The sequence below is a fragment of the Tamandua tetradactyla genome, chromosome 7 (genome assembly GCF_023851605.1).
Source record: "Tamandua tetradactyla isolate mTamTet1 chromosome 7, mTamTet1.pri, whole genome shotgun sequence".
NCBI classification, from domain to species: Eukaryota; Metazoa; Chordata; class Mammalia; order Pilosa; family Myrmecophagidae; genus Tamandua; species Tamandua tetradactyla.
The window spans coordinates 107,825,470-107,850,546 of NC_135333.1; the positions used below are offsets into that span (position 1 = coordinate 107,825,470).

At 47.3% G+C, this 25,077-nt stretch overlaps 1 protein-coding gene across 1 annotated transcript in view; it reads right to left on the bottom strand.

Annotated features, from left to right (window-relative positions):
- Nucleotides 1–25,077, bottom strand: part of VDR (vitamin D receptor) — a 56,633-nt gene that overhangs the window by 23,177 nt on the left and 8,379 nt on the right. Inside the window, exons 3-5 of the mRNA XM_077170684.1 lie at nucleotides 13,501–13,581; nucleotides 10,177–10,324; nucleotides 575–705 (exon numbers count right to left, since the gene is read on the bottom strand). Coding sequence (XP_077026799.1) covers nucleotides 575–705; nucleotides 10,177–10,322 — 277 coding nt within the window. The 5' untranslated portion in view covers nucleotides 10,323–10,324; nucleotides 13,501–13,581. The remainder of the gene's footprint in view (nucleotides 1–574; nucleotides 706–10,176; nucleotides 10,325–13,500; nucleotides 13,582–25,077) is intronic.

Here is a 25,077-nt window from a genome sequence, read left to right on the forward strand (position 1 = left end):
GGGCCATCCTAGAACAATGCTTCCCCTGGCAGAGTCTTCCCACCTAGTCTCCCAGGAGCCAGCTCTCAGATCTCCTCATGGGACCAGTGTCTGGAAGGCTGGGGCAGGGCAGAATAGGGACGTCAGCTAGATTCTGAATATGTATTCTCTCTCACCATCACCCTTGCAATCCTCTTTCCCAAAGCCTAGACCCAGAGGACCCTGGGGCCCTTAAGCCTCTTCTTTCCCACCCCCAGGTCCAGGAAACAGGGAGCTGTGACTAGTGATGAGGTCATGGAGGAAAACTCTGACCTGTTAGGACTCACAAAGGCAGTGCCCTGCCTCTCTCTCCGGGCAGGCCTCCCTTCCTTCAGGGCCTCCAAGACAGACATATGGATCCTAGAGAGGCTCTCAGAAGCACTTGGTACACTTGACCTTAAAGAGGTGGGCTGCCCTGCCCCAGGCTGCTTGTCCACCCCCACCTCCCAGGCCCTAGACACTGGCAACTGTGGACCTCTTGGGACACACCTGCATGAACAGTGGCCAGAGCCTTGCTCCTGACTTCCTGTCTTCCCTTGACCCCCTGGACACTCACACTCCTTCATCATGCCGATGTCCACACAGCGCTTGAGCCGGCAGGCCTGGCAGTGGCGCCTGTTGTCCTTGGTGATGCGGCAGTCTCCATTGAATGGACAGGTGAACAGTGCCTTCCGCTTCATGCTTCGCCTGCAGAGAGAGCACATGTTCCTCCTCTGGGTCAACAGCTTTCCAGGTCCCCAGCCCCAGCCTGCTGGGGCTATGACCACAGAAACCCGCCTACAAGCAGGTCCGGCTGACGTTCTCCCACAGAGGATTCAGGATCCAACCCAGGCCCCGGGCTCCTCTCAGTGCCCACCCCCACCACCCCCTACCCTCTAGGCCGAGTGTGCCAACCACCCCCTCCTCCTTTCTTTCATTGCCTACTCTGCTCCCATATTTACATCATTTACTCTTACAGTAATCTATTCCCTACCCTCACTCCCTTTTATTATACAGGGAAAGTATGCATACATTGTCACACGGAGAAAAAGCATTTAAACACTTAATCCACAGAGTAACCCTCCCTGCTTTTAACTAGTCATTATGAGAAGCAAAAGAATTCTAATCTCAGCTCAAGTCTTCTAAAGTCCAGAGATCTGTGACAAGAACATCTCCCAATCCAGGGACAGACATATGCACAGATACGTGGAGAAGGGAGAAAAGGCCCAAACTAAAGCTATGGATAGCAGACAACCTGGCTAGAAAGAGAAGAGGACAGACTAATGGTGGAAGTCCTGAGAAAGCCCTCCTTTCTGAAAGACAGGCATGTAGGGATTCTATAAGAAAAGATACCAAAGTCAGGTACCTTCGCTAGGAAGCTAGTATTCACTAGTGTCCTATGCAGATGTGTGCACATGTGTGCACACGCGTGCACCCTCCCTCATTTCCCTGGGGGAGGAAGATTTTCAAATGGGTCAGAGAGTCTCAGCAGACTCAGAGCCACCACGCAGTGTAGGAAGCTTCATCTCACCATCTTGCTGCTGCCTACCTTCTCAGTCTCTGGGCAACTTCCTAATTCAGGCTTCTTTTTACACCTCCACCCCACCCCCACCCCCCACCCCCACTAGCTACACCACACAGAGCTTTAGGCAGATTGCATAAAAACACCTCTGTGGAGGCTTCTCATCATCTTTGACCTAGGGTATTACTCATTACTCCTCCCAGCCCCACCAGGGCTTGGCCCCACTTTTTATTGCAGAGAAAGTGACAGGATTTAGCTGGGGAAAGGTGGTGGTGGAATCATCTTCTGCAGGAGCAGCAGCATCTTCCAAGGAGCTACTAAGTATGGAGATACCCAAAACTCAAAGCAAAGGCCCAGACAGAACCCTTCTTTCCCTCCCCCAGAGATGAGCTAGTGACAGCATCTTCTCCAAATACCAGACACCAGTGGTGATTCTTGGTAAAAAATGACTCACTGTTCACATTCACTAGACCACACGTGGGATTTAAGACAAACATACTCATTCGTCAACATCCTTGTTCCAGCAAATGGACAGATGGGGATCAAGGCAACTTGGGCCCTGGGATGGGTGAAGAGAGCAGAATGGTTCAGCCAGCAGTCCCAGGTAGCCACAGCCTAGATCGATAAGGTACCCTAGAAACTATTGGTGTAGCCCCCACATTTTATTCATGTGACCACAGAAGTTGAAAAACTTATCAGTAAGCCTAGTTAGCAAGAAGTTAAGGGATCCAGATCTGGGAGACTTCGGGTCTGAGGCTCAACTTTTAGCTTCCTGGATAGAATGAAACTCTTGGTGCTGAATAAAGGTGAGCCCACAGGCAAAGAGCCCCAGGGGCTGACCACTGAACACAGAGACCAGGAAGTGGCTGCTGCTGGTCCTGGCCCTTGGCCTCCCCAAGCAGCAACAGGAGACCCAGACATGTAAGAGGAGGTTGAGTAGTGCCAGTCACTTGTGGGCATTCTAGCCCCAAGTCTAACCAATTGAAGGCCTACCCAGAAAGACTGGGTAACTCAATAACTATCCAGAGAGAGAGAGACTGTATGCCAGGCTTTTGCCCACCTTTATAGAAATAGGAATGAATCATGCTACTATTGCTTTCCAAAGCAGTGGGAAAGCATGGAAGTACCTTGTAAAGCCTACCCAGAAATTAGATATGGTCATCATTCAAATGCCAGAAGTTTCTAATTCAGAGATAGTTCTTATTTCTCTCTCTCTCTCTCTCTCTCTCTCTCTCTCTCTCTCTCTCTCTTTTTTTAAATAAGCCGTCATTTTGCCCAGGCCTAAGAGACTACTCTATCCTTCCACCCCCCCATCTTGTCAGGCCCAGAGTTCTTCCTCTTAGATTTCCAGGCCATGGATACCAAGAAGAGCTCACATTGTAGGGAGCCCAGACGGCACTTCCAGAGACATGAGCCAAAGCTTCTCACTATTCCCTGTGCTGGGGGCCAAGTTCCCTGAGGCCCCATCTACCCATTGGGCCACAGCAGGGAGGTGGTCCCAGCATCCTTCAGAGGCCCACCTGGCCTTCCTTGGGCTCTACGAGTCTGCCTCTGACCATCTCTGGTGGAGGCCGGGGGCAGTTCTCTTATCTGCAAGGGTGCTAGGAATGAGGTTTTGGAGCTCACTCTCTTATTCTTCTCACGTTGTTTTAAAATCTGAATTCCAGGCTTCCACCCACAAGAGAGCTAGAGCTAGCCACTCAGCCCAACTTAACCTGAATGGGCTTTAATGAGGCTGGTGGGGGGTGGGGGGAAGGCAGGGGCGAGGAATCAAAGAGAATGCAGAGCTGGATTAAAAGAAAATACTTTTCTTTTAAGTATTTAAACCACCAGCTTTCTCCTTCACTTTCAACTTTACAGCTATAGTAAGAAGCCAAAGAACACTGAAGAGAGGAAAGAAGGAGACAAAAGAGGAGGAGAAGGAAAGGAAGAAAGAGAGGGGGAGGGAGAGGGAGAGAGAAAGAAGGAGAAGAAAACGAGGAAAGAAAATTTTAAATTTTAATTTTAAAAGTCCTGAGCACTCTCCAGGCCTGGCATGTAAGTCCACAGCAGTGCTCGGACCTGGGGTAAGTGCCCAGTCTCTGCGCTTCATGCCTTTGCCTCACTATGTCCTAAAGTCCGGTGACCTTGAAGTATGTCTCCCCCTTTACATTTTTGAGGAATGTAAAGAGTGCCCTTCAAACTTACAGAGCTTTTAAAAATTATAATTAAAAATGGTGTAGCTAGCTCTTCCCTGACTCCTCTAAATACAGAATCAGAGGCAAGGAGCTAGGACTGCCCCTGGGGAAAGGGAGGACAAACATCACAAAGACTGCCCGAACACTCTGGAGTTTGGGCCAGTACACCGGTGATGGAAAGCTCACTCGCTGTCTCCAGTAGCCAGAACCAGGTCTTTCCTGGGACCCAGATCCTGGAGCTGGTCTTTCAGGTGGTTGCTGGTCCACAGTCCTGTTGGCTCAGAGGCCCTGTTCTTCCCTGTTCTTCTACCTTCTAAGGGCACCTCCACAGGTGGATGCTATCTCGTCTCTGCCCACGAGGAGTCAGTGCAGCCAAACTGCCCAGGCCTGGCTCCGTGCTTTGTCCTGAAGGTCCACACCCTGTCCTTCCTTCCTCCCAGTACTAGCTGCCTGAGAGCTGGTTCAGTTTCGAGAAACAAGAGCCTCAGGTTTCCATGGGAGCTCTTTGCCTCAGCTGCTCCCTCTGAGCCCAGACCCTGTAATCCTCTGTTCGGATGGCAATTATACCCTAGCTCAGGAAGGGGGGTAGGAGTGGTACAACCAGGCTAAATATAGATGCAGTTTCTAGAAAGCCAGGGGTGAGAGAGGACATTGAACCATTCTCTTGCCAGAGACCAATTCATCAAAACATGAAAGAGACAAGAAGCTCAGAAAAGCATCAAGTGCCTAAGGCAAAGCCTGAAGCCCAGGACAGAAGGGCCCTTCTCTAGCAGGTGAGCCTTGTCAACAGAGAGTCACCTTATATAACCCTATCCTAGGGCCAACTACCCCCTCTCTGGGCTTTATCTCCACTGAAGCTCTGAGAGTCATGAAGTTCCCAGTGCCTGGTCTGGACACAGGAGCTTGATAGAGTCCCCGATATGAGAGACCTATGTCATCTGATAAGTGGGGCTCACACGGCAGATTTGTACTTTGCAGAATCAAGGGGTTCTCAGCAGATGGGATTAAAAAGTTTTAAAATGAAGGCAGGCTAATATTGTGGTAAAGAGCACAGACCTTTTTTTTTTTTTTTTTTTTTTTTGGCTGGGGAAGGGGGTGGCAGGTTGCAGAATTTGGCAATATCTACTAAGCCGTTAAATACATGGACTCTTTAACACAGTATATTCACTTCTAGGTATTTATCCTGTAGGTAAAGCAGTACATGGACCAAAAGTCTCATGCACGAGGGTGGTTACTGTAGCACTAACTCCAGAAGTAAAAGACTGAACCTAAATGCCCAACAATAGAGAACTGGATCTTCATGTCATAGTAAATCCATATAACACAAGACGAACTGTGAAGAAGACAGAGGAAGAATGCTAAAATGGGAACAAGCTTGAAGAAATGTTCTTTAGTAGATAAGATGCAGAATGGTGAGTAAAGTATATTCTCATCTGCACCTGCACACACATATGCATGTTTTTATAGAAAGAATCTGGAAGCAAACATGAGAAACTGATATCAGTGATTGTTTGGGGGGAGGGGTAAGGAATTGAGAATTGGGTTGAGAGACTTTATTTTTTCACTTATACAGCCTTTTGAACTGTTCGAATTTTTAAACTATACACAGACATTACTTAAAGAAAAGAAAGAAAACACTCACTGTAACTATTTACAAATTTAAAATGAAATGCTTGCTTTGATTAGACAGATCTGTTTGAGTTTGAATCCTAATGGACGACATTGGGCAAGTTACTTAACATCCCCATGCCTCAGTTTCCATATTTGTAAAATGGAAACAACCCTAGAGAGGGGGTTGTTGTAAGGGTTACATAAAGGAAACAGGGACTGATACAAAGTAAGCACTAAATAAAAGGGAGAGAAGCTCACAGGGAGAAGCAGTGGGAGGGAGTGCTGCATCGCATCCCAAGGAGGATGTGAGACCCTGAAAGCAGGCACCACGTCTTAGGCTAACTTCTCTGTATCTCAGGCAGGATTCTGCAGGCAGTAGAGGCTCAAACAGTATTAAAATTGGAATTAGAATCAAGGTCTAACTCCAAAGCCTCTGTCCTTTCATTCCATAACATTCATCACAAATTCACCAAATCTGAAATCAAGCTTGCACACAATAAAAAATGTGTCCCCTAAAAGCCCAGGAACATGAACCAGAGGCTGTTTGAAGGATTCCTCTAGGAAAAAAAATCGGGACGTAAAAAGTACATGGAGGCACCTTTTGGGATTATGGGATAACACTGGCTCGCCTCCCCACTGGCCCTATACTTCTTAGGCACAGATAGGATCCCAGGGTGTGGTGAAAATGAATTAATGCCAATGCACCCATATCAGAGTGCTGAGTGAGTCCTTAAAGAAATGAAACACTGACCAAGAAGAAATGTAAGACCATCTTCATTTCCTCGCAGCTTCCTTTCTTAACAACTCCAGTGGCCTTTCCCAAATGCTAATATTCTGGCCTCCTCTACCCAAGCTTCTGAACACACTCCATTCATAGGTAACCCCACTTATTCCCTTAGATCCATGTCCTTGGACAGCGATGGAGGAAGACCAGCTGCCAAGCTGACATGGGCAAGGTTCTCTCCAGCAACAACAGCTTCTTGGTGACTTATTTACTCGTACCCATAGAATGCCCTGTGTGGCCACTCCTACCCTCCTCTCTATTTATTCTCCTGCCTTTAGCACTTGAGATTTAAGTAGCTGGATATCTTCCCCTATTTCTCTGTTGCTTTTCACATCAAAGCTCTGGGGAAAGCTTCAGTTACCAGCACATTCCTCATGATCCTGGATACTCACTGCACTGGCTTTTGCCCTCTGCACCATATAAGGCCCATAATTAACAGGGTCCCTAAGAATCTTGGGTGTGGTAAACAGGAAGACATTTCTCCAGACTATCTTTGCTAGCTTGGAGACTGCAGCACACAGCTTCACAGTGTCTTGAATAAGGAGGTATCAGCAAAGCATCATAGAGGGGAAGAAGAAAAGATGAAGAGACCAACAATGATCTGTTTCTCAAACTGCCCTCCAGAACTACCTCTCTCTCTTTTTTTTTTTTTAATATGGGCAGGCACCGGGGATCAAACCCGGGTCTTCTGGCATGGGAGGCAAGCGTTCTTGCCTGCTGAGCCACCGTGGCCCAGGACTACCTCTTAAACATCACCATCAACCTTTATTCTCTTCATCACAAGGATCCCTTTGGCTTCCTTCTCTGTCATTCACACCTTTGTAAAAGCCATCAGCAAAGTAGATTAATACAGCCCAGAGGTTAACTACTATCTACAGACCTTATATTAGACCTACTATTTTTTTCCCTCTTGCTCTTACTTAAGCTTTGGTTGTCAGCATATGACCTAAAGGTATTTGATCATCTGTAAGCCTGTCCATGCCAACTTTTTATTAACACTGGAAATAGCAGTTTTCTCTGAGGATTCCCAATTGTCCCAGAAGATCAGGAAACAGAAGCAACACGAAATAGCTTGTAGTGGTACTAGCCGGCGATGTTCCCTAATTCCTGACCAAATTTCAATAGCGCTGTGGTCACTGTCCAACTTTCTAACCTTTATAATTACTCCTTCGTTTGAGTCTTGCTGGGATGACCACACTAGCTCCTAGAGCAAATTTACTTTGATTACCTCACAAGCCAAATCAACTAGGACGTCAAACAGTATTAGTGGTCCCCAGAGCTTGGAAAACAGCAACACAACACTAAAATAATGCTCTTTCCGTGAGAGCTCCCATGAAAGTGTTGAGTGAGTTCCTTGAGAGCAAGGATTTGGTTATGTTTATCTTTGTTCCCACAAACGCAGTGCTTGACACAGAGAAGATACCTACCAGAGACACAGTCCTACCTTCTTGGAATCAGAGTTGTACAAACAAACAGATATAGGTGACAGCAGGATTCTCAAACAGCTACATAAACTAGACTGAAATGGAAAAATTCCAAATAAAATTTGGATGGCTCAAAGAAGAAGAAGAAATGGGAGAAAGGAAGGAAAAGAGGAGGTGTTTATGTGTGTATGTTTATATCTTACATTAAATAAAATTCAAGCCAAACAACAATTGTCCTGGGAAAGTACAGCCTGGCTGTAGCATCAAGACAGGGTCAATAATGGTATGAAATAGACACAGAACAGGGCAGTAGGACAAAAGCATCCTGCTGCCCATATGCTAGGCCTTGTAAATAAGTAGCTGTGGCCGTCAGCCAGTGACAGACTTCAAAGGGTCCTAGTGAAAGGGGCTAAAGGTTTATGTGGGCTACGGTAGCATAATGTGCCCACAGGCAACATAGCAACACTGTTGGTCTACGGTGACATATATGTCCAAGTGCACCACCTCTGTCCATTCTGCCATTTCCCACACTCAGCCTCCACCAAAAGACCCAATAGGATCCAGTCCCAAGGATGTGTCCGAGTGCAGCAACCACAGGTGCAAAGGAGTTGAACTACTCTTGGAGGGATATAACCTCCAATATGTCATAATTGAACAAACAGCTGAACCCCAAGGGGAAAATGGCCTGGAAAGAGAGAAGGGATTCCATGATGGTAGGTCCATGAAGTAACCAAACAGCCCACAGAGGTGTTGGGGACCTTTTGGTTGCACATTGGTGAGATATGACCTTTGGTGAAAATCCCCATATCGCCTGCTCCCAACACAATGCCTAGGTCTTGGATGTTCATTAAAATCTACTGAGGGAATGAATGAAAGAAAAAAAAACAAAAGGAAGCTGGCTGGCTGGTTGGATTTTTTCATATTTTTTCCTGAGGGCAGGATTCCACTAAGGGAATCACTACTTGCCCATGAGACTCAAAAAATAATATATTTATATTCTACTCCATGTTTTTCAAAGTACTTTTATATATGCCATCTCATTAATTCTCAGATTAACTGAACATACTAGAAGCATCAGCTACTAATATACTCATATGTTTAGATGAGGAAATGGAAACATGGGGAAGTCAATGGATTTAAGTGAGGACCTACAGTTAATTAACAGTGCAACTGGCTCTACGGCCCATGCATTTCTGACTGATTTTATGGCAGGATGCAGCCCTGATGTGTTTCACCTTCTCCATTATCATTCAGAAGACAGTTCCCCTATTCCCAGACCCTAGCAGGACAGGGTCCAGGTGGCATCCAGGACACTCGGCCCAGGCTCTGGAGGGCTCATCCTGCAGAAGTGCAGGCTGCAGGCCAGAGGACCCACAGATGAGGTAACAGGACACAAGCTAGTGATGCTGCTGGTCTGGTTCCCTGAGCTGGAGAGCAGCCTGCCAGGAAGCCAAGCAGACAACCCATGCCAGACCAAAGAGGCCATTAGCCCCCAGAGGAACCCTGCTGCCCAGTGATTGCTCAAAGCAATGAAACTCTGGGCCTACTGGTTTCTGAAGTAGAGGGCAGATGAGTCTGGAGCCTGCATTAACAGAGAACCCGGGAGCCCCAAGTTGAAAGAAAATATCACACAAGTCCCTATGGACTGACAGTTTCTGTTCTCAAAGCCAGACAAGGCCTTCAATTCAGGCAGGAATCAGACAGACCTCAGGGTCCTCATTCTAGACTTGCTTTGTTACTTTCCTCTGTTGATGGCTAAAGTTCTGTCTTCAACTTGACCCACCTCCAATCTAGACTAATTTACAGAAGCTGTTCTTTGACTACCTTCTTCCAGCCACCATCTCTCCTCTTCCCTTCCCTCCACGCCCGTCTTTTCCCTTCCCTTCCTTTCCCTTCTCTTCCTTTCCTTGCCCCACCACCCTTCCTCCCCCCACCACTCACCAAATGCTATTTTTTCATGGTTCCCAATCTTATTCTGCAATTCATCACTTTCCTATCCTCCCTCCCTGGCTTTGGATGGGAACATCTTCCTGTCCATTACAATGCTTTCGCCACACTGTTTGCATGTGTTGTCCTGGGCTACTGGTAGAGAAACAAGTCCTATCCAAACAGGAATGCTAGTACATTCCTGAAGTCATCTGGGCATTCTGGAGTTAGTTTTCAGGACTGTGGGCAAGTAAGAACTGAGTGAAGAGATGGGCACAGATCAGGTATGGTGGCCCAACAACAGGTACAGTTTGAATTGGATGGAATGAAAGCTCTGAGGCCAGATTCTCAGGCTCCCTCAAATACACACCTGTCTCTTAGATGAGTAAGCTGTGATTGTCAACTGGGGAGGAGGTTCATTCCAGAAGGACAGACACATGAGTTAGTGTAAGGAGACAATGGGTCAAAGGGGTAATGGAGAGATGAAGACAAACATAGCGACCTTCAGAAAGCAAATTCTGAGATGACCAGAGGACACAACTGGAACTGAGGGAAGGGGAGGAAGAGGACATCCGTCGCAAAGACCCTGTAGCAACTAGTAGTTGTTGAGAGCCAGAATGTTCCATGGACGTGGTAAGGAAGGTCACATGAAAAATGCAGAGGTTCTCTTCATGGGAAAATCTTGCTTCTTCTCCTTCCCTTTGCCTTCGGGGAGAGTGTGGGAGGAGGACTCACCTGAAGAAACCTTTGCAGCCTTCGCAAGTCATGGCATTGAAATGAAAGCCTGTGGCTCGGTCTCCACACACGCCACAGATCCGGGGCACATTCCGGTCAAAGTCGCCAGAGTCAGGCAGAGAAGTACTAGCCGCCATGGCCTCCATCCCTGCAACAACAGCCAGCAGGCCACAGCCAGAGCCAGAGTCAGTGCCAGGGCAAGTTGGCATCCTCTGCACCTGCCAAGGAGCTTCATGAAGCTTAGCTCCCCAGGGCCCACACCCAAGCATGATTTCTTTGGAGTTCTCCAGTACAAGGCTCTCCCTACCCTGTTTTGACTTTCTGGCACATCTGACACTGATGGCTGTGAGCAGAAGCAGGTCTTCCTTACCCAAGTCTGGAGTGAGTCTACTGGAGGCAATGGGGTGAAGGAGTTTAGAATGTGCCTCTGGATTCACACTTTCTGGATTCAGATGTTGTATCTGCCACTTACGGGCTGAGTTACTGTGGGTTGAGGTATTCCATGTCTATGTACCCCATGCCCTTTCCTGAAGAATGGCATTTGACCTCTTAAGCTGTGAATAGGGGTTTTATGAGTGAACGCATGTACAACATTGGCTCCTACTACACCTCAGTAATTGACCTCTGGACCAGGTCAGCTGTCTCGGTTTTGCCTAGTGCCCAACCAAGAAAAAAAGGGGGTCCTTCAGCAACAAAAAACCCTCAGCTCCTCTATTCTTGGGGCAGAGGTGTGGGGAGGAGTAGAGGATGTACATGCCCAAGCGGGAGCCCCTGTGGTTGCAGTTCCAGCTCCTCCCAGCCATACAGCTTGGGACTGCCAGAGCCTCAGGCTTCTGGAGTTGGTACCAAGGTGATCAAAATCTTCCCCTGCCCCAGTTTTTCTTGAAGCAATATATATATATATTTGTTGTTGTTGTTGTTAGTATATGAATTTTACTTATTTATTTATTAAACATAACCACATACAAACACAAACATTCTTACCACATAATCATTCCATTCTTGATATATAATCAATAACTCACAATATCATCACATAGTTGTATATTCATCATCATGATCATTTCTTAGAACATTTGAAGCAATATATTTTTAACAAATTATTTTGAAAGTCTTTTGGAGTGATGTGTGTCATACATAATAGGTTAATTTTGTTTTCAGAGACTATAGGTAGTTTTTATAAATAGGTATTACCATTGAGAGATCAATTTCACATTTCAGGAAAAGGGAAAAAGAGATAGAGGGGACAAAATATAATAGCTATGGGAAGTCCTTCCCAGGCAGTAACTGATTTGCCTCTCCATTAGCCAAATGGAGCCCTTGGTTTCACCCAATGCTGCTGACCCTCACAGCTTTAATGGTCAGAGCTGGCCTGAGATACTCTAGGCATCACTAAAATGGTTTTGGGCTCTGCTGTTTCCCAGTCTTTTTTGAGTTCTCCCAAGGGTCACTACAGGTTTAAATGGCCCATTTGCTCCAGGGCAGGGGAGCGCCTCAGTTTAGAAGAAAATAAGAGAGAAAGCCAGAAATGAGGAGACAAGCATCTCCACCCCCTCCCCACCCCAGAGGGCCATTTACTCCCCTCCCTAACTGAGAGAAATAGACTCTGGGGCCCTTGGGAGGCTCTGAGCCAATTTTCCATGCTTAGGCCATACCTGATCTGTGCCCATGCTCTCTAAGGGGTGGGGTTTGGAATATCTAAGCCCGTGAAAGTCTTAATGCAGTTCATCTTCATATCACCCACTGATGGGTCCTATTATTACAGCCCCCTTTAAAAATGAGGCCCCAAGGAGCCCAAATCTTGATGTATCTCTAGCAACTACAGGGGGTATTATAAAATGTATCAAACAAATATTCAATTAAAAAAAAAAAAGCATTCCTCAAAAAACTTCAGGCCGAGGGAAGGGAGTGGAACAGATAAATAGGGACACAGCATTTTTAGTCCCAAAGGAGTAGTAAGGTACCCTGATCACAGGCAAAGTAGGACCTCTAACCTTCTTTTTCAGTTTTTCTTTCTCTGAGAACTTTTATGCAATAATAGTGACAATATTGTCCATCCTTTTCACAGCTAGATTTATGCTGGCTAAACTATTAACGTATAGTATATAAAGGAGGGAGAAGAGAAAAACAGACCCTTAAAAAAAAAAAAAAAGAAGAAAGGAATGATTAACCAAAATCTTTATGGGGATAAGAGGGGAGGGACATTATGGCAGCACTGATATTCTATTTCTTTGAGTGGTAGGCATGTGCTATTAATATCATTATTAAAACACTATGTTTATGTTTTGTACCCCCTTCTGTTATATGAAACATTTCATAATTTTTTTAAAAATTGAAGGAAAAGGAAAGGTGCCTGTAGCTCTATCAACATTGCCCCCAGAGCCCATCTTAAGTCCAAGCTGACTCCTACAGGCTTCTAGAACATAACACACATCCAAGATGTGGGCAGGGGTCCCAGAGGCCCAATATAATTGTGGGATAATAGAAGAAACTGTCTGAAATGCTTGTGGCTTAACCTTGGGTTGGCAGAAATGGCGCAGCTCCGAATCATCATTATGTTGCTACACAGAGTCTGAGTCACCCAGACTCCCAAACGTTCAGTGGATGTGGTAGGAAAAAGAGAAATCAAATGGAGGTGGGGAGGAATACCAGTCAAATTAACCCAATTTGTATTCAGCATCCCATAGGCTCAACTGAGATGTTATGAAGCAAGAGTTGGAACAGCACAATTCCACAATGCACAAACAGTGCAGTGCAGAGAGGGGATGAGGTAGTGCCCCAAGGGCAGGAAGTTCCCTGGACGGGGGGTGGGGGTGGGGTGGCAGCAGGGGTCCAGGCACTGGGTGATGCTGGACAGAAAGGCTGGATCTGGCAGCCAGAGGCCCACAGTGAACAGGGCCATTTGAGGGAGTGGAGAGAAGATCCAGCCCAGTTTGGGATTATTTGCTCCTACCGAGAAGCCAGGGCTCAGGGACCAGAGTCCAGAAGTAAAAGAAAAGGCCCAAGAATCTATGACCTGATTGCTGGGAGTCCGACGAATGACATGACAGAGACTGTGGAGGGCAGGAAAGAGAAAGGAGGAAACAGAGCCCCTCTCTCTGAGGTCGTACAGGTTGGACAGCCCCTGGGGTCCTCGCCTGGGAGTCAGCAAGTCCCTCCCTGAGACTCCTCTGAGCAACCCCCTAGCCCCTCTCCCAGCCTCTCTCCCGCTCTCCTCCTAGCCCCCTCCCAGTCCCCCTACCAGCCCTTTGTCTCTCTTCCTGTCCAGCCCTACCCTTGCAAGCAGAAAACCTGGGAACTTGTGGCTGATGAGGATACACCTACCTGAAGGCCGGGGGGCGCAGGTAAGTCCAGCCCAGTAAGGCCGTCTATAAGGTCTCACAGGTGCTTCAAACCAAAAAGATTCTGAAATGAAGAAGGGGAAGGTTTTATTTAAAGCACAGCATTAACCTCACAGCCTGTTCTCCAGGAGCCCACCAGGCATACAAGGAGATCTTTCTAGGGACTGAAGGCCCCAGATCAGGGACTGAATCCTTGACAGAAGTGACCTACTGGGAGCAGATGTGACATGTCATTTCTGGCAGGGGTGAGAGGGCAGGAGCTGGCAGCAACCAGAAATCACCCTTGCTGAGGCAGGGAGGAGCAAGAAGCAGCTGGAAGGGATGTGGGGGCAGTAACCAGCAAAGGGCCAATGGGAGCAGCCTCCCCGCTGTAAGTTCCCCTTCCCCTCTCAAGGCAGAGGGTATAAGGGGGTGAGAAGGGTGCACCTCCAGATTTTAGCAATACTCAGAGGAGCTGAGCATGAGAGCAGCTGCCCCAGGAGTAAGAGTCAAGGAGCCTCAGAGAAGCCGGGAATGATGCAGGTTAGGATGGCAGCCCTGGGCCCTGGCATCTTGGGATGGCTTCAGACATATGTCTGGGGTCTCTAGTCTGAGGAGACTGGGTATAAATACAGCAGGGGTTAAATACAGCAACTCACTGCTTTCAAACAGGATGTTTTCTGCCACTTTTAGCTCTTCCCCAGACATGCTTTCCCCCACCCCCGCCTGGCCTCTGTGAGGGCTGAAGTAGGGCTGACTCTGGCCAGCACCTGGGTCTCAGCAGTACGATGGGTCACCAAGGCAGGGCAGGCAAGAGGTTACCCTCCCCAATTCTGCCTACACCTGGCCCAGCTTGTCCACCCACATGTGCACACACACACACACACACACACACACACACACACACACACAAACACACATTTCTTCCCTTTGCTGACACCAATGGGGAGATGACTGGGAGATACATGTCTGACTCTGAACCCTGGCAAAGGTTTTGAAGCCAAACCCTAGATAAGGCAGGTCCAGACTCCAAGCCTTGGTTTCTCTTCAGAGATCTCTGCCTCCTGGTAATCTGATCAGGCAGGGAAGGGCTCCAATCCTAGAACTCAGCCCACAGGGCACATTGGTCATCCCCTTGGGTACTGCCAGCCACAAATGAGGCCCCTCATGGACAGTCAAGGAAAACACCTGTGGATGATGTGGAGATGATGAAGGATGATCCTGCAGGAGGAAGCACACCTGCTGGGGACATACATGTTGTATTTACCCCCCACTCAGGTTCTCTTTGGTTCCCTATGTTTGTACTGCTGAAGTCCCACCAGCTGACCACTCTCTTCTGGATTGTATCCCAGGGTCCTACTGATTTCCCAGGCTCTTACCTGATCCTCAGGGAAGTTAAGATGGAGGTGGAGTGGGTACAGAAAGGACCACTGCTTTCCTGACCTCAGTCCCAAAGGCTTTCAGAGGTCAGAGGTGAGATTCAAGTAGAAGAACCTCCTTGAACTTAGAGGAAAAGAGCCCATAGAGTATTTAGTATGGGCCAAGCCTGCTAAGCTCTACACACATTTCATTATGTGTGTACACTCATAATGTACAGGCTCTACACACAGCCCTGTGAGGTGGGGAGTAGTCCTGTTTCACAGATGGCAAAACCCAAAGTCCAGAGCAGTCAGAGCAACCTGCCCAGGGTCCCACGGTGAGGGAGGTGGTGCCAGGAGCCGAGCAAGGCCTGGCTGAGTGCAATTCCCAAGCACGGCCATCGCCTCCTGCTCCCCCTCCCATGCCCAGTGATAGTACCAGAGCACACACTTATTACTATCTTCTGGGCCCTGCTCCAAATTCTTCATGTACACTCATTTAATCCTTACAACAACCTCGTGAGATGGGCAATGTTATTACCCTACTTTAGGGATGGGGAAACTGAGGCACAGAGAAGTCAACTGTCTTTGCAGTCAGGATTTGAACCTAGGCAGCTTAGCTCTGAGTCTGTGCTCTGCTTCCTTTCCTATGGGAAATACCTTAGCCAATTCCTCAGCCCCAAGCCCTGGATGCCCTTCACTCCCACCAAGTCAGCAAGAAACTCAGAGGGCAGTCTCTGGGTCAGGAGGGAAGAACTTCACAGCACTTTCTCCTCCAAGGAGCCCAAATAAGGAGAGGGCAGGCCACAGCCAGGCTCCTTTCTACCAGCCAGCCCCTCTCCTCCAGGAAAAACACACTCAGCACCCAGGCCTCTCCTCCCCATGAGACTCTCACTACTGGACCAGTCCTTTAGGCAAGGTCATCCTAGATTTAGCCTCTAGGTCCAAGTGCACTCTCTGCACAGAAAGTGGGGCAAAGTCACCAGGTCAAACAGGGGACAAGTGGAAAAAAACCCACTTAATTCCCTGGCCTCTCTGTCACGTCATACAACACCCCCATTCTCACACTCCCCGCAATTCATGTTCTGAGTATACAGAACATCCCACTGCTTTTGCTGCTGCTGTTCCCAGAGAAAAACCCCTCCTGACCCTGCTTCAGAAACTTCCAAACCTCTAGCGGGTAGCCACAGAGAAGCAGAGGGAGAGGAGCTCAAATCTGTAGAAAACACCTGGCTTCCATTCATCCAGGGTCTGCATCCCACTTCAAAACCCACGCCTGACCCTGACCTCAGTCCTGGCCTTGCCTCAGCAAGAAATGACAAGATAATATATTTCCTTCCAGTCATCAAAGCCACAGCTACTACTGCCTCTCCTACACGTCTGCCTGTCACTCACTCAACAGGCACCCCATCCTCTAGCAGCTTCTGCTAAACAGGCACCCCCCAGACAGAGAAGGCCTCACCTTCGACAGATGGTCTGGTGGGAGTAGTGGCTGTGGGGTGTCCCGGGCAGAGGCCTGGGAATACAAGGATGAAAGTCCCCCTGGCTCAGGGCAACCACACCACATTTACTGGACACTCCCAAGGGTGATAAGGCTATCACTCTGAGGAGAACAAAGGAGTGCACAAGCAGTCTGACCTCTAAGGTCTTTTCCAGCTCTGAAAGAGTGCAACTCCAAGACTGCAATTCCCATCACAATGAGGCTTCAAGACTGTTCAGGAAATGATTCACTCTCTGCGAGTTTTCCCTGACCGCCTCCCCGCCGGTAATCAGATTAGCCCCTGACATACAGAGAGATCCGCGCTCTCAGATGCTATGAGGAAGGAAGGTGTGAATAGATTGGTCCCTTACAGGTCCTACTGTAGAATGGGGCCCAGGCTGAGACCTGGAGTGATAAAAAACGAGCCTTCTAATTGCTGACATCAGTTCGAAGCTCCCACTCACCCCTAGAAAGAAATGGAAAGTTAAGCGATTTCCTAGTGGAGGAGGAGAAAATTGTTCTTCTTCCTAAAATTGGCACATCCAGAATCAACCACTGGGCTCAGTGTATACGCCAGCCACAATTGCAGATGTGCTTGTGCATGCATGCCCTTTCCTTGCTGTTTTTCATTTCACTTCCTGTCAACACTGCCCATTGAACTGAACAATGCATGACATCCCTCACTTTTCAGTTGTCTTCTCTTTACTCTAGTATAAATACTCTAGTATAAATTGCATGGGCAATATCATGGCCAGCTAAGGTGATGCCTTTTCTTCCTTTTTCACTATCCCCAACACACACCCACATTCTTTTTCTATAACAGTCTTTGTATTACCTCCCAGAAGAAGCTGAAGGGAAATAGAGTAAAAATGAGAGGAAGGGGAGAGGAAAATGTACTGCATAAATAGAACCTGTTAGAGCTATTTTTGCCCCAAATATATACACATATATTTTAATTTTTTTTTGGGGGGGTGCAATGTCCAGGAATTGAACCCAGGTCTCTTGCATGAAAGACGAGTATTCTACCACTGAACCATCCATACACCCTATACTGTATATTTTAGATACTGGGTGAGAACAGTTTGAAATTACTTCATACAGACTACGCTGTCCAAAGAAAAACTCAATAGATACCAGTCATTTCAGAAAATTTCAAGGTTGGAAGAAGACATCACCTGGTCCAGTCCTCTTAAATTCCATCTAATATTTGAGCCAAACAGTTCTCTAGCCCAATGCTTAAATATTTTTACTGATGGAGAACTATCTCCCAAGCAATCTACCCTCTTTGGATGACACTATGATTAGAAAGTTTTTCATTATGCCTATATGAAATCAGACCCCGGGAGCTTTCCTTTTCTGGGAAAATTATCATAAACATAAAAAATCTACAATGTTTATGATGTAAATGAGGTTTCAGGGGAGAAGCAGAGGAAAACATCCTTCCTGAATTTAATTCTGATTTAGAGCTCATGAATTTCCAATATATAATCACAATTTCCATGAGGGTAATAGTAAGTAAGGCTGTCAATTCAGACAGAGTCCTCCTCTTTGGCCTTCACTGGACAGAATGGTTTTCAGCCCCAGGAAAGGCCCAATGGAAGAGAACAAGAGGCTGAATATGCCCTCCACCCAGGCCTGCCTGCTTTTTCTATCTGTAGCTTGGTTATTTCCAGGTGCAGGCTTGCTCCCAGCACTGAAGTTCTAAGAAAGCCTATTAGGTGTACCAAACATATTTAATGACTGACTGAATGATAAGAAAGTAAGTGGCTGATGGCCTAGTAGTTGCAAGAAGGACTTTATCTGTGAAAGCTGGTTCCTAATTAACCTTCATGGGAACATAGATTATCTTTGAGAACCTGAAAAAAAAAGCCATAGACTTTCACCCCATAAGATGCCGTGGGTTACTGGGTCACTCCATAGAAACCAGACTATGAACTCCCACTCTAAAGACTAACCAGTCAAGGCTCCTTCTTGGGTGACTGTCCTTTCATTATAGAGAGTGCTGGCAAATGTTTGGAGCCGAGCAGAAGCAAGGGGTGGAACTCATACAGCATTAGGCAGTGGGGCAGGAGATTCATGGCTAACTTAGATATATTTCCACTTCTTATCTACAACAATTATTCCTGTAAGCTGGTCGTTTATTGTTTTTTTTTTTTTTTTCCCAGTGGAAACTCTGCCCTCAGCTTTGTCAACAAGATTTCTGGGCTGATTACTGTTCTCCAGGTCACAGGCAGGCTATGCCCACACCACAGCCAGAAAGTGTGGGCAGTGACAGTGGCCAGTGCAGCATAGGGAACTGGCCCATTCATTAGCTGGGGTCCGATCCTCTAGTTTTGTAGCTGAAGAAACTGAAGCCATCAGAGGGGAAGTGGCTTGTACAAGGCCACACAATGAAGCAGGGAACTTTCCCACCTTCACCCTGGTCAAGTTTAGCCCAAGAATTCTAACCACCAGCCCAAGCAGATTGCAGGGGGAGAGTATGGTGTGGGGGAGAAATGCTCCACAGAGGGGGCAAGTATTTCATTTCTGGAGGAGGAGGGTTGTAAAGAGGTCCTATAAGAAACCCCAATGCAAAGTGCAGTGGGACCATCCAACACTGACTCCATCCTTACAATCAATACAGAGAAACAAAAAGGTGGATAAGGGTCAATCATTCACTCCTGTGTGACCAAATCAGTTCTGTTCCTTGCCTTCATGGCCCAAGGAAAGGGATAAGAACTCAAAGCAGTCAGGCACATTTTAGAATGAAGTTGGATACACCTCATCTCTCCCCACTCTGGGTGGCTTTTCCTGGAATACTGGGATGGGAGTCTCTGCCACAAGTGGAAGTTGGTGGGACAAGGAGGCTATTTGTCTAGCACCTTGGAGATCAAGAAGTAGAAAGCTGATCTCAGAGTAAGGGAGAGAGGAGTCAGCCTCCTCTGGAAAGATCCAAACCACTTCTGGTGTTAGCGCAGCTCATAGCTACGTGGATTTTGTCTGATATTTGAAAAAAAAAAAAGGCTTAGGACAATGGGAGAGAGCTTTCTTTCTCCCAGGTCAGCCCAAGCCCAGTTTATAGCTCTCTTTGGTGTCTTTACTGGGGCTAAGCATCTTTTTTAATGCTGGGCCCCTCGGCAGGAGTCCTCATAGGCCTGAGTCCACTCTTGCTTTGGAAGATTACTTTAAGGCTTCCTCACCTCAAGCCACCCCAACCAGCATTTGTTTTGTTATTTTTCTTCTGGGATCAGTGGGATCTCGTACTCACTCAGACACACTATGAGGAAGGTCAGTACCTGAGTCCCAGGTCCTGTCAACTCCCAGATATTCTGGAATCTTGTCCAGCTTGATACCCTCCATCACCTGACCACAGTCCAGCTTCCCCCAGAGCCCTTCCTGTTTCCTCATCTATAAATAGAGATATGATAGTACCTCAGTCATAGGGCTGCTACAAGGAACAAATGAATTAATTGTTGCATAGCACTCAGAACGTGCCTGGCATGCTGTAAGCTTCATATGTTAGCTGTCATTTTCAGAGCTGTTACTGCTGTTAGTACAGTCGCTGGAAAATACACGGCCTGGGAAATAATGAGAAGAGCTGCAGGTCCCAAAGAGTGGTATGGGGGACAGGAAGCTGCTCTTGGTCTCAGATACTCCATCGAAACAAACATCACCCTTTCTAGCCACATTTCTGCTGAGTTGGGAGAACAGTGACCACCAACCCACAGTCTGTGGCTTCTAGAAATCTGGTTGCTCACGGTGGGGTGAACTGAGTCATTCAAATCTGTCCCCCAACAGACAGAGAAGTTGAGTTATGGATCTGGGGGTTTCCTTCACAGGAAAGATAAGGTCCAAGGCTCCATCTTGCCACGATGGCTAATCATTTCCACCATCGCCCCTTCCTCTCTCTCTATCCAGTGCTAAATCCCTTCCATCTTCCCCGTCATCTAGTGCTTGTCCTGTGGTCATGCATCTGTTCTTACCCTGACAGGGCCTGAAGTTTGGAAGCCCCACTCCTCTGCCTGTTCTTAGAGTAGCAGCAACTTCTTACCCCACTCCCACCACCACCACATGCAGCAGAAGGCAGAGCGCTGGGAAGGGCTGAGGCACACGCCAAGGGGCTGGAGCCAGGAGGTGACAAGATAGGCTGCAGCAGCCCTGGCAGCAAGAGGGGGTGGGAACACTATGGCTCCTTACCTATATATACATCGGGCTGGCTCTTGCTCTTGGGGCCTGGACTCCTGATGGCTCCCAACAATTAAAGTCTTGGAAAGGTCATTCACTTCTCCTGCAGAGGCTGTGTCCTCTGAGAGGGGAAGAGCTGGGTAAACTCCTGACCAGGCAGCTCCAGTCCCATAAGGGGCTGTTTTACCCCACGGCACCCTCTTCATCTTCCAGGTTATTAGTGATCAGGTGGATGCTTCCCCTGAATTCCTGAGGCTTTTCAGGGCCTAGACCAGGTGGGGAGATTACCATTCACTCTAAGTAACTACTGGAGGCTGGGCAGCAGCAGTCACCCCAAGTTACCACTGAATGTTTATTTTTCTGATTAGAATGATTTTCTTCCTAAAGAGCTTTCCCAGAGCCTCTGTTGGGCCAGGGCTCCTGCCATCCTTCTGTGCAGATTTCCCCAAAGGGACACGCCTGGAGGGTCAGAGAGGTGAAAGCTTTTTTTTTCTTGGCCTCACACTGGTGGACATTGGTTGGTGACCCTTGCCTATCCTTGTTGGTGACCCCAGTCTAGTTCTAAGCATCAATGATATGGCATGTACTGGAAGCTAGAAATGCAATGGTGAGCAACACATGAACCCTTCCCACTCGAAGTTTGCAGTCTACTATGGGAGATAAGCGGGAAACTGCAGCTCAGTCCAATGAATGCTATGATACAGGTAAGCACAGGGCTGATGTTTTCACAAGGCAAAGGTGGCTCTTTGGAGGAGTCTTACCTCTCAACCAGGATAGGTTGATAGAAGGGGTGAAGAGGGTTCTAAGCAGAGAATCGTACATGTGCAAAGGCTAAGAGGCAAGGTGGAAAGAGCATATTTGAGGCAGAGAAACTAGCTTAAATGGCTGGAGAGAGTGACAGGGTGCCAGGAACAGATGAACCAACTGATCACATTTATTTTAAAGACCGGTAGCAAGTACATTCCATTCTTTTTTCTACCAAGTGCTTCATCTGGTAAACCCAGCAAATCTTGATTACCAGGAATTTAAAAATTATTAATGGTATTTTGAAATGAATGGCTTTCAAATCCCATTCAGATTCCCATCACAACCTGAATCAGGCTTGAATGCTCTGAAGAAAATAAAAATGGGGCACAGACATTGGTTCACTGAGAAAGGGCCCTGGAGATGAGTGAAGCAGCATGACTCTCTACAGCATAGCCCAAGTTCCAGCTGGGGTACACCCAGGACTCTCCTCTTACCCTTTGAGGGAATCCTTGAGTCTGGGAATTGGATAATTGGTAATTGAACTGGAAGGAAGAAGTGGAGGAGACAGTTCAGGTAAATTCAGCCCGGTTGTATTAGAAAAAATACGATATTTTGTGCAGAGGACCAAAAGAAAGAACAAAATGTTCAAAGAGAGCCAGCAGTCGGTGGACAACTCAGCTGCTACATTCCAGTTCAATCCTCTTTTAATTCATCAGTCAGTGTGGTCAATATGGTTGCTGTGCACAGAGAGCTGAGTTACCAGATAGCCTACCTATCTGCAAACCTTCCTCCACAAGACTGCTTTGCCCATTCCTTGCTCCCAGTCAACAAGATCACTTCCTTGTTGCTGGGAATCGCCTTAAGGAAGGACATTAAGCATAAATACACCATCGCCTTAAGGAAGGACATTAAGCATAAATACACCATGCTCACAAACACTTGCACCATGGACATGTATGGAAAGTCCCATATACACATGGGCATGTGCCAAGTCACAGCTTGAGCCTACTGACCAGATGCTCTGCTGGCTAACATAACATAAGTCTAGCCTTACTTTCAGAGCTATAACTGAAGATAACTTTCTTATTTCAAAGTTTCAGGCCAAAGTACCTTTGTTTGTCTGGAGGATTCTTTCCCTAACCTGCAAATTACCCTAACCCATAAATCTTCTTAAACTATAATCCCCACCTCCTGGCCCATTAGCCATCTTCCTCTTCCTTATTTTCCTTTGGTACCCAGGGGCAAAGATGGAACAGATTTACTCCACAGAGTTCCTTTTAGTGCTGCCTTGGGGCAGAGGAGGAGCTAAACTCAGAGTATCTAGAAGAACAACCTCTTTCCATTCTCAGCAGTCAGCTATCTACAGCCCCTCCAGAGCCCCAAGCCAGGCCTGCTATCTGTACCTCTGTACCAGGTAACCAACTTTCTACTCCCTTCACTCAACACTCTTACCAGCAGGGGCAAACCCATCTTTAGAGCCTGGGCTCAATCAAAGGAAATTTGGGTAAGGAGATCTCTCCTTCCAGTTGGGTGGGCTGGACTCCCTATGTTGAATGGAGGGGCGATCATAGGCAGCTCAATGGATGGCATTCTAGGGAAGGGAGCCAGTGACCACCATGCAGGCCACATGGTGCCGGGTTAACAGAGGTGGGTGGCACTGAGACCGGAGCCCTAGAAAAGCAGTTGTCCAAGACCGCAGCACGGCCCATGACTGCCCCTGGGAGAGAGGTGGCGGTACCTCCACCCACCACTTCCCCTTCACTCCCCAACCCTTACTTTTCCCAGAACTTTCCCTACCTGAAACAACTTTGCAACTCTTCAGTTGAAGTTTAACAGAGACAAAAATAATTCCCTTGAGTGAGTTATTTTCTGCCCAGCTTTCAGCATAATGGCTCAAAGTGACAGGCTGTGGGGATAAGCACGGGGGTCAGTGAGAGGTTAGCCATGGACCACCCATCAGTTTAAGGCCATCCCCAGGCCCACTCCACACACCCCCTCCAGCTGGGATTTTCAGAGACATGGAGAGTATATATTTAAGAGCAGGAGAAGAAATAAATTCAGGAAGAAAGTGGGAGGCTGGGAAAAACATTTCCAAGTATTACATGGAACATGATCCCCTCTCAGCCAGCATCAGGTCCCACACCCTGGGAGAGCCAAAAGCACAGTGTGGGTTTCACATAACACAGGCAAGCATCATTTGTTGCCCACCACCCCCAATCTAAAACCTCCCCCCCACCTTGTTTTGCATAGAAACCCTTTCCTGGACTGTTAAGTTTCCTTTTCATTTCTCTACCTATAACTTTTCTTTTAATGGGAGAAATTTCCCATAGAAAAATTCTTGACTGGGAAGACTGAGGTGGGGAGAGAGAGAAAGAGAGAAAGGGAGGGAGGTAAGGAGGGTAAGCAGTGGGGGAACTCATTCACTGGACTAATTGAAAGATTTCACTGTATCTCAATAGTAGGAACATTCTGTATCATTAGCAAGTTCACATGCTGGGAAGTGGTACATATAAAGTGATCTTCTACTCCTTTAATAAGGAATTCTATATAAGCAAGGGCTTTCTTTGATCCCACTCTACATAACAGTCACAAGTTGAAAGAAAGAAACTACCAGAAGACACACAGGGGACTGCAAGCTAAGCCTGGTCTTGAAGAAGCGTTCTGTTTGCTGCCCCCACCCTCACCCCATCACCACCAGTAACTAGATTTTTTTAATTAGTTGTCAATATTTAATAAAAAATCAGGAGATGCCACTTTTCTTCTTCTTCTTCGTCTTCTTAAATCTGTGTGTCCTTTGCCATATGAAAACATTCTAATAATTCAACCACACTGGGCTGCAGTTCCCAGTGGCAATACTGCTGCCCCTCTCGACCAGGCCTGTGCCCTCTGGTCCATCCCACTGGGGTTCACCTCTTGTCAGCCTCACTCGTCCCCTGCCTGGTCCTGGCCCCCTTTTAACCAGTCGGCAGTGATAGCAGAGCTCTGGTGTTTAGGGAGGCACAGGAGCCAGCCTACCTGGGTTCAAATCCTGGCTTCCCCCCTTATCAGCTGCATGACCAAACCAAAGACCTGAACTCTTGAAGCTTCTTTTTTCTCCCCTGTAAAATGAAAAAAGTGACAATAGCTATCTCATAGGTCTATGAGGATTAAATTAGATAATGTATGTAAAGTGCTTAGCATGGGACAGGTACAGAGCCACAGGGTCAGTGAATATTCGCGGTTGTTAGTAAGCGCTCTTGGTCCAATGACTGGGGAGACTACATGTGAGGCACAGCCCAGCTTTTTAAGGCATCTTAACCACACAAAGCAATTGCCCTTCAACTCTCCTTTCTAACCTAGGGACCGGGTCTCCCATGAGAACATACTTTCATCCAAAGAACATCTACTGAGCATATTTGTGATGTGATAGGTATTGTGTTAAATGATGACACTCCAGAAATGGGACTCAGAGCCAGTTCTTGGGGGACTCCCCAACAGAGCAAGGAAATGGCCACTTAAGCAGATAGCCACAGACAGACAAGCACAAAATTCTCCTGACCCAGCCCTGCCTGAACCATCCAGGAGCTTGGCATTTGAGGAAGAGCTAGGGGTGGGCTTGACCCTTTCTTCCCTCTCCTTCTAGGCTCTGAGCAGGCTTTCTTGAGACATCTAACTGCGAATTGGCTCCATTTCACCTCTGAGTTTCCCAGACTGCGTACTTGATTTATTCCACTGCACACAGGTTAACATTATTCCATTTCCACAGAGCCATTCAGATCGCAAATGGAATTCATTATAATGGAATTTTACCTGAGGCCGCCCATCCCCCACTTCTTAACATCACGGCACCCAA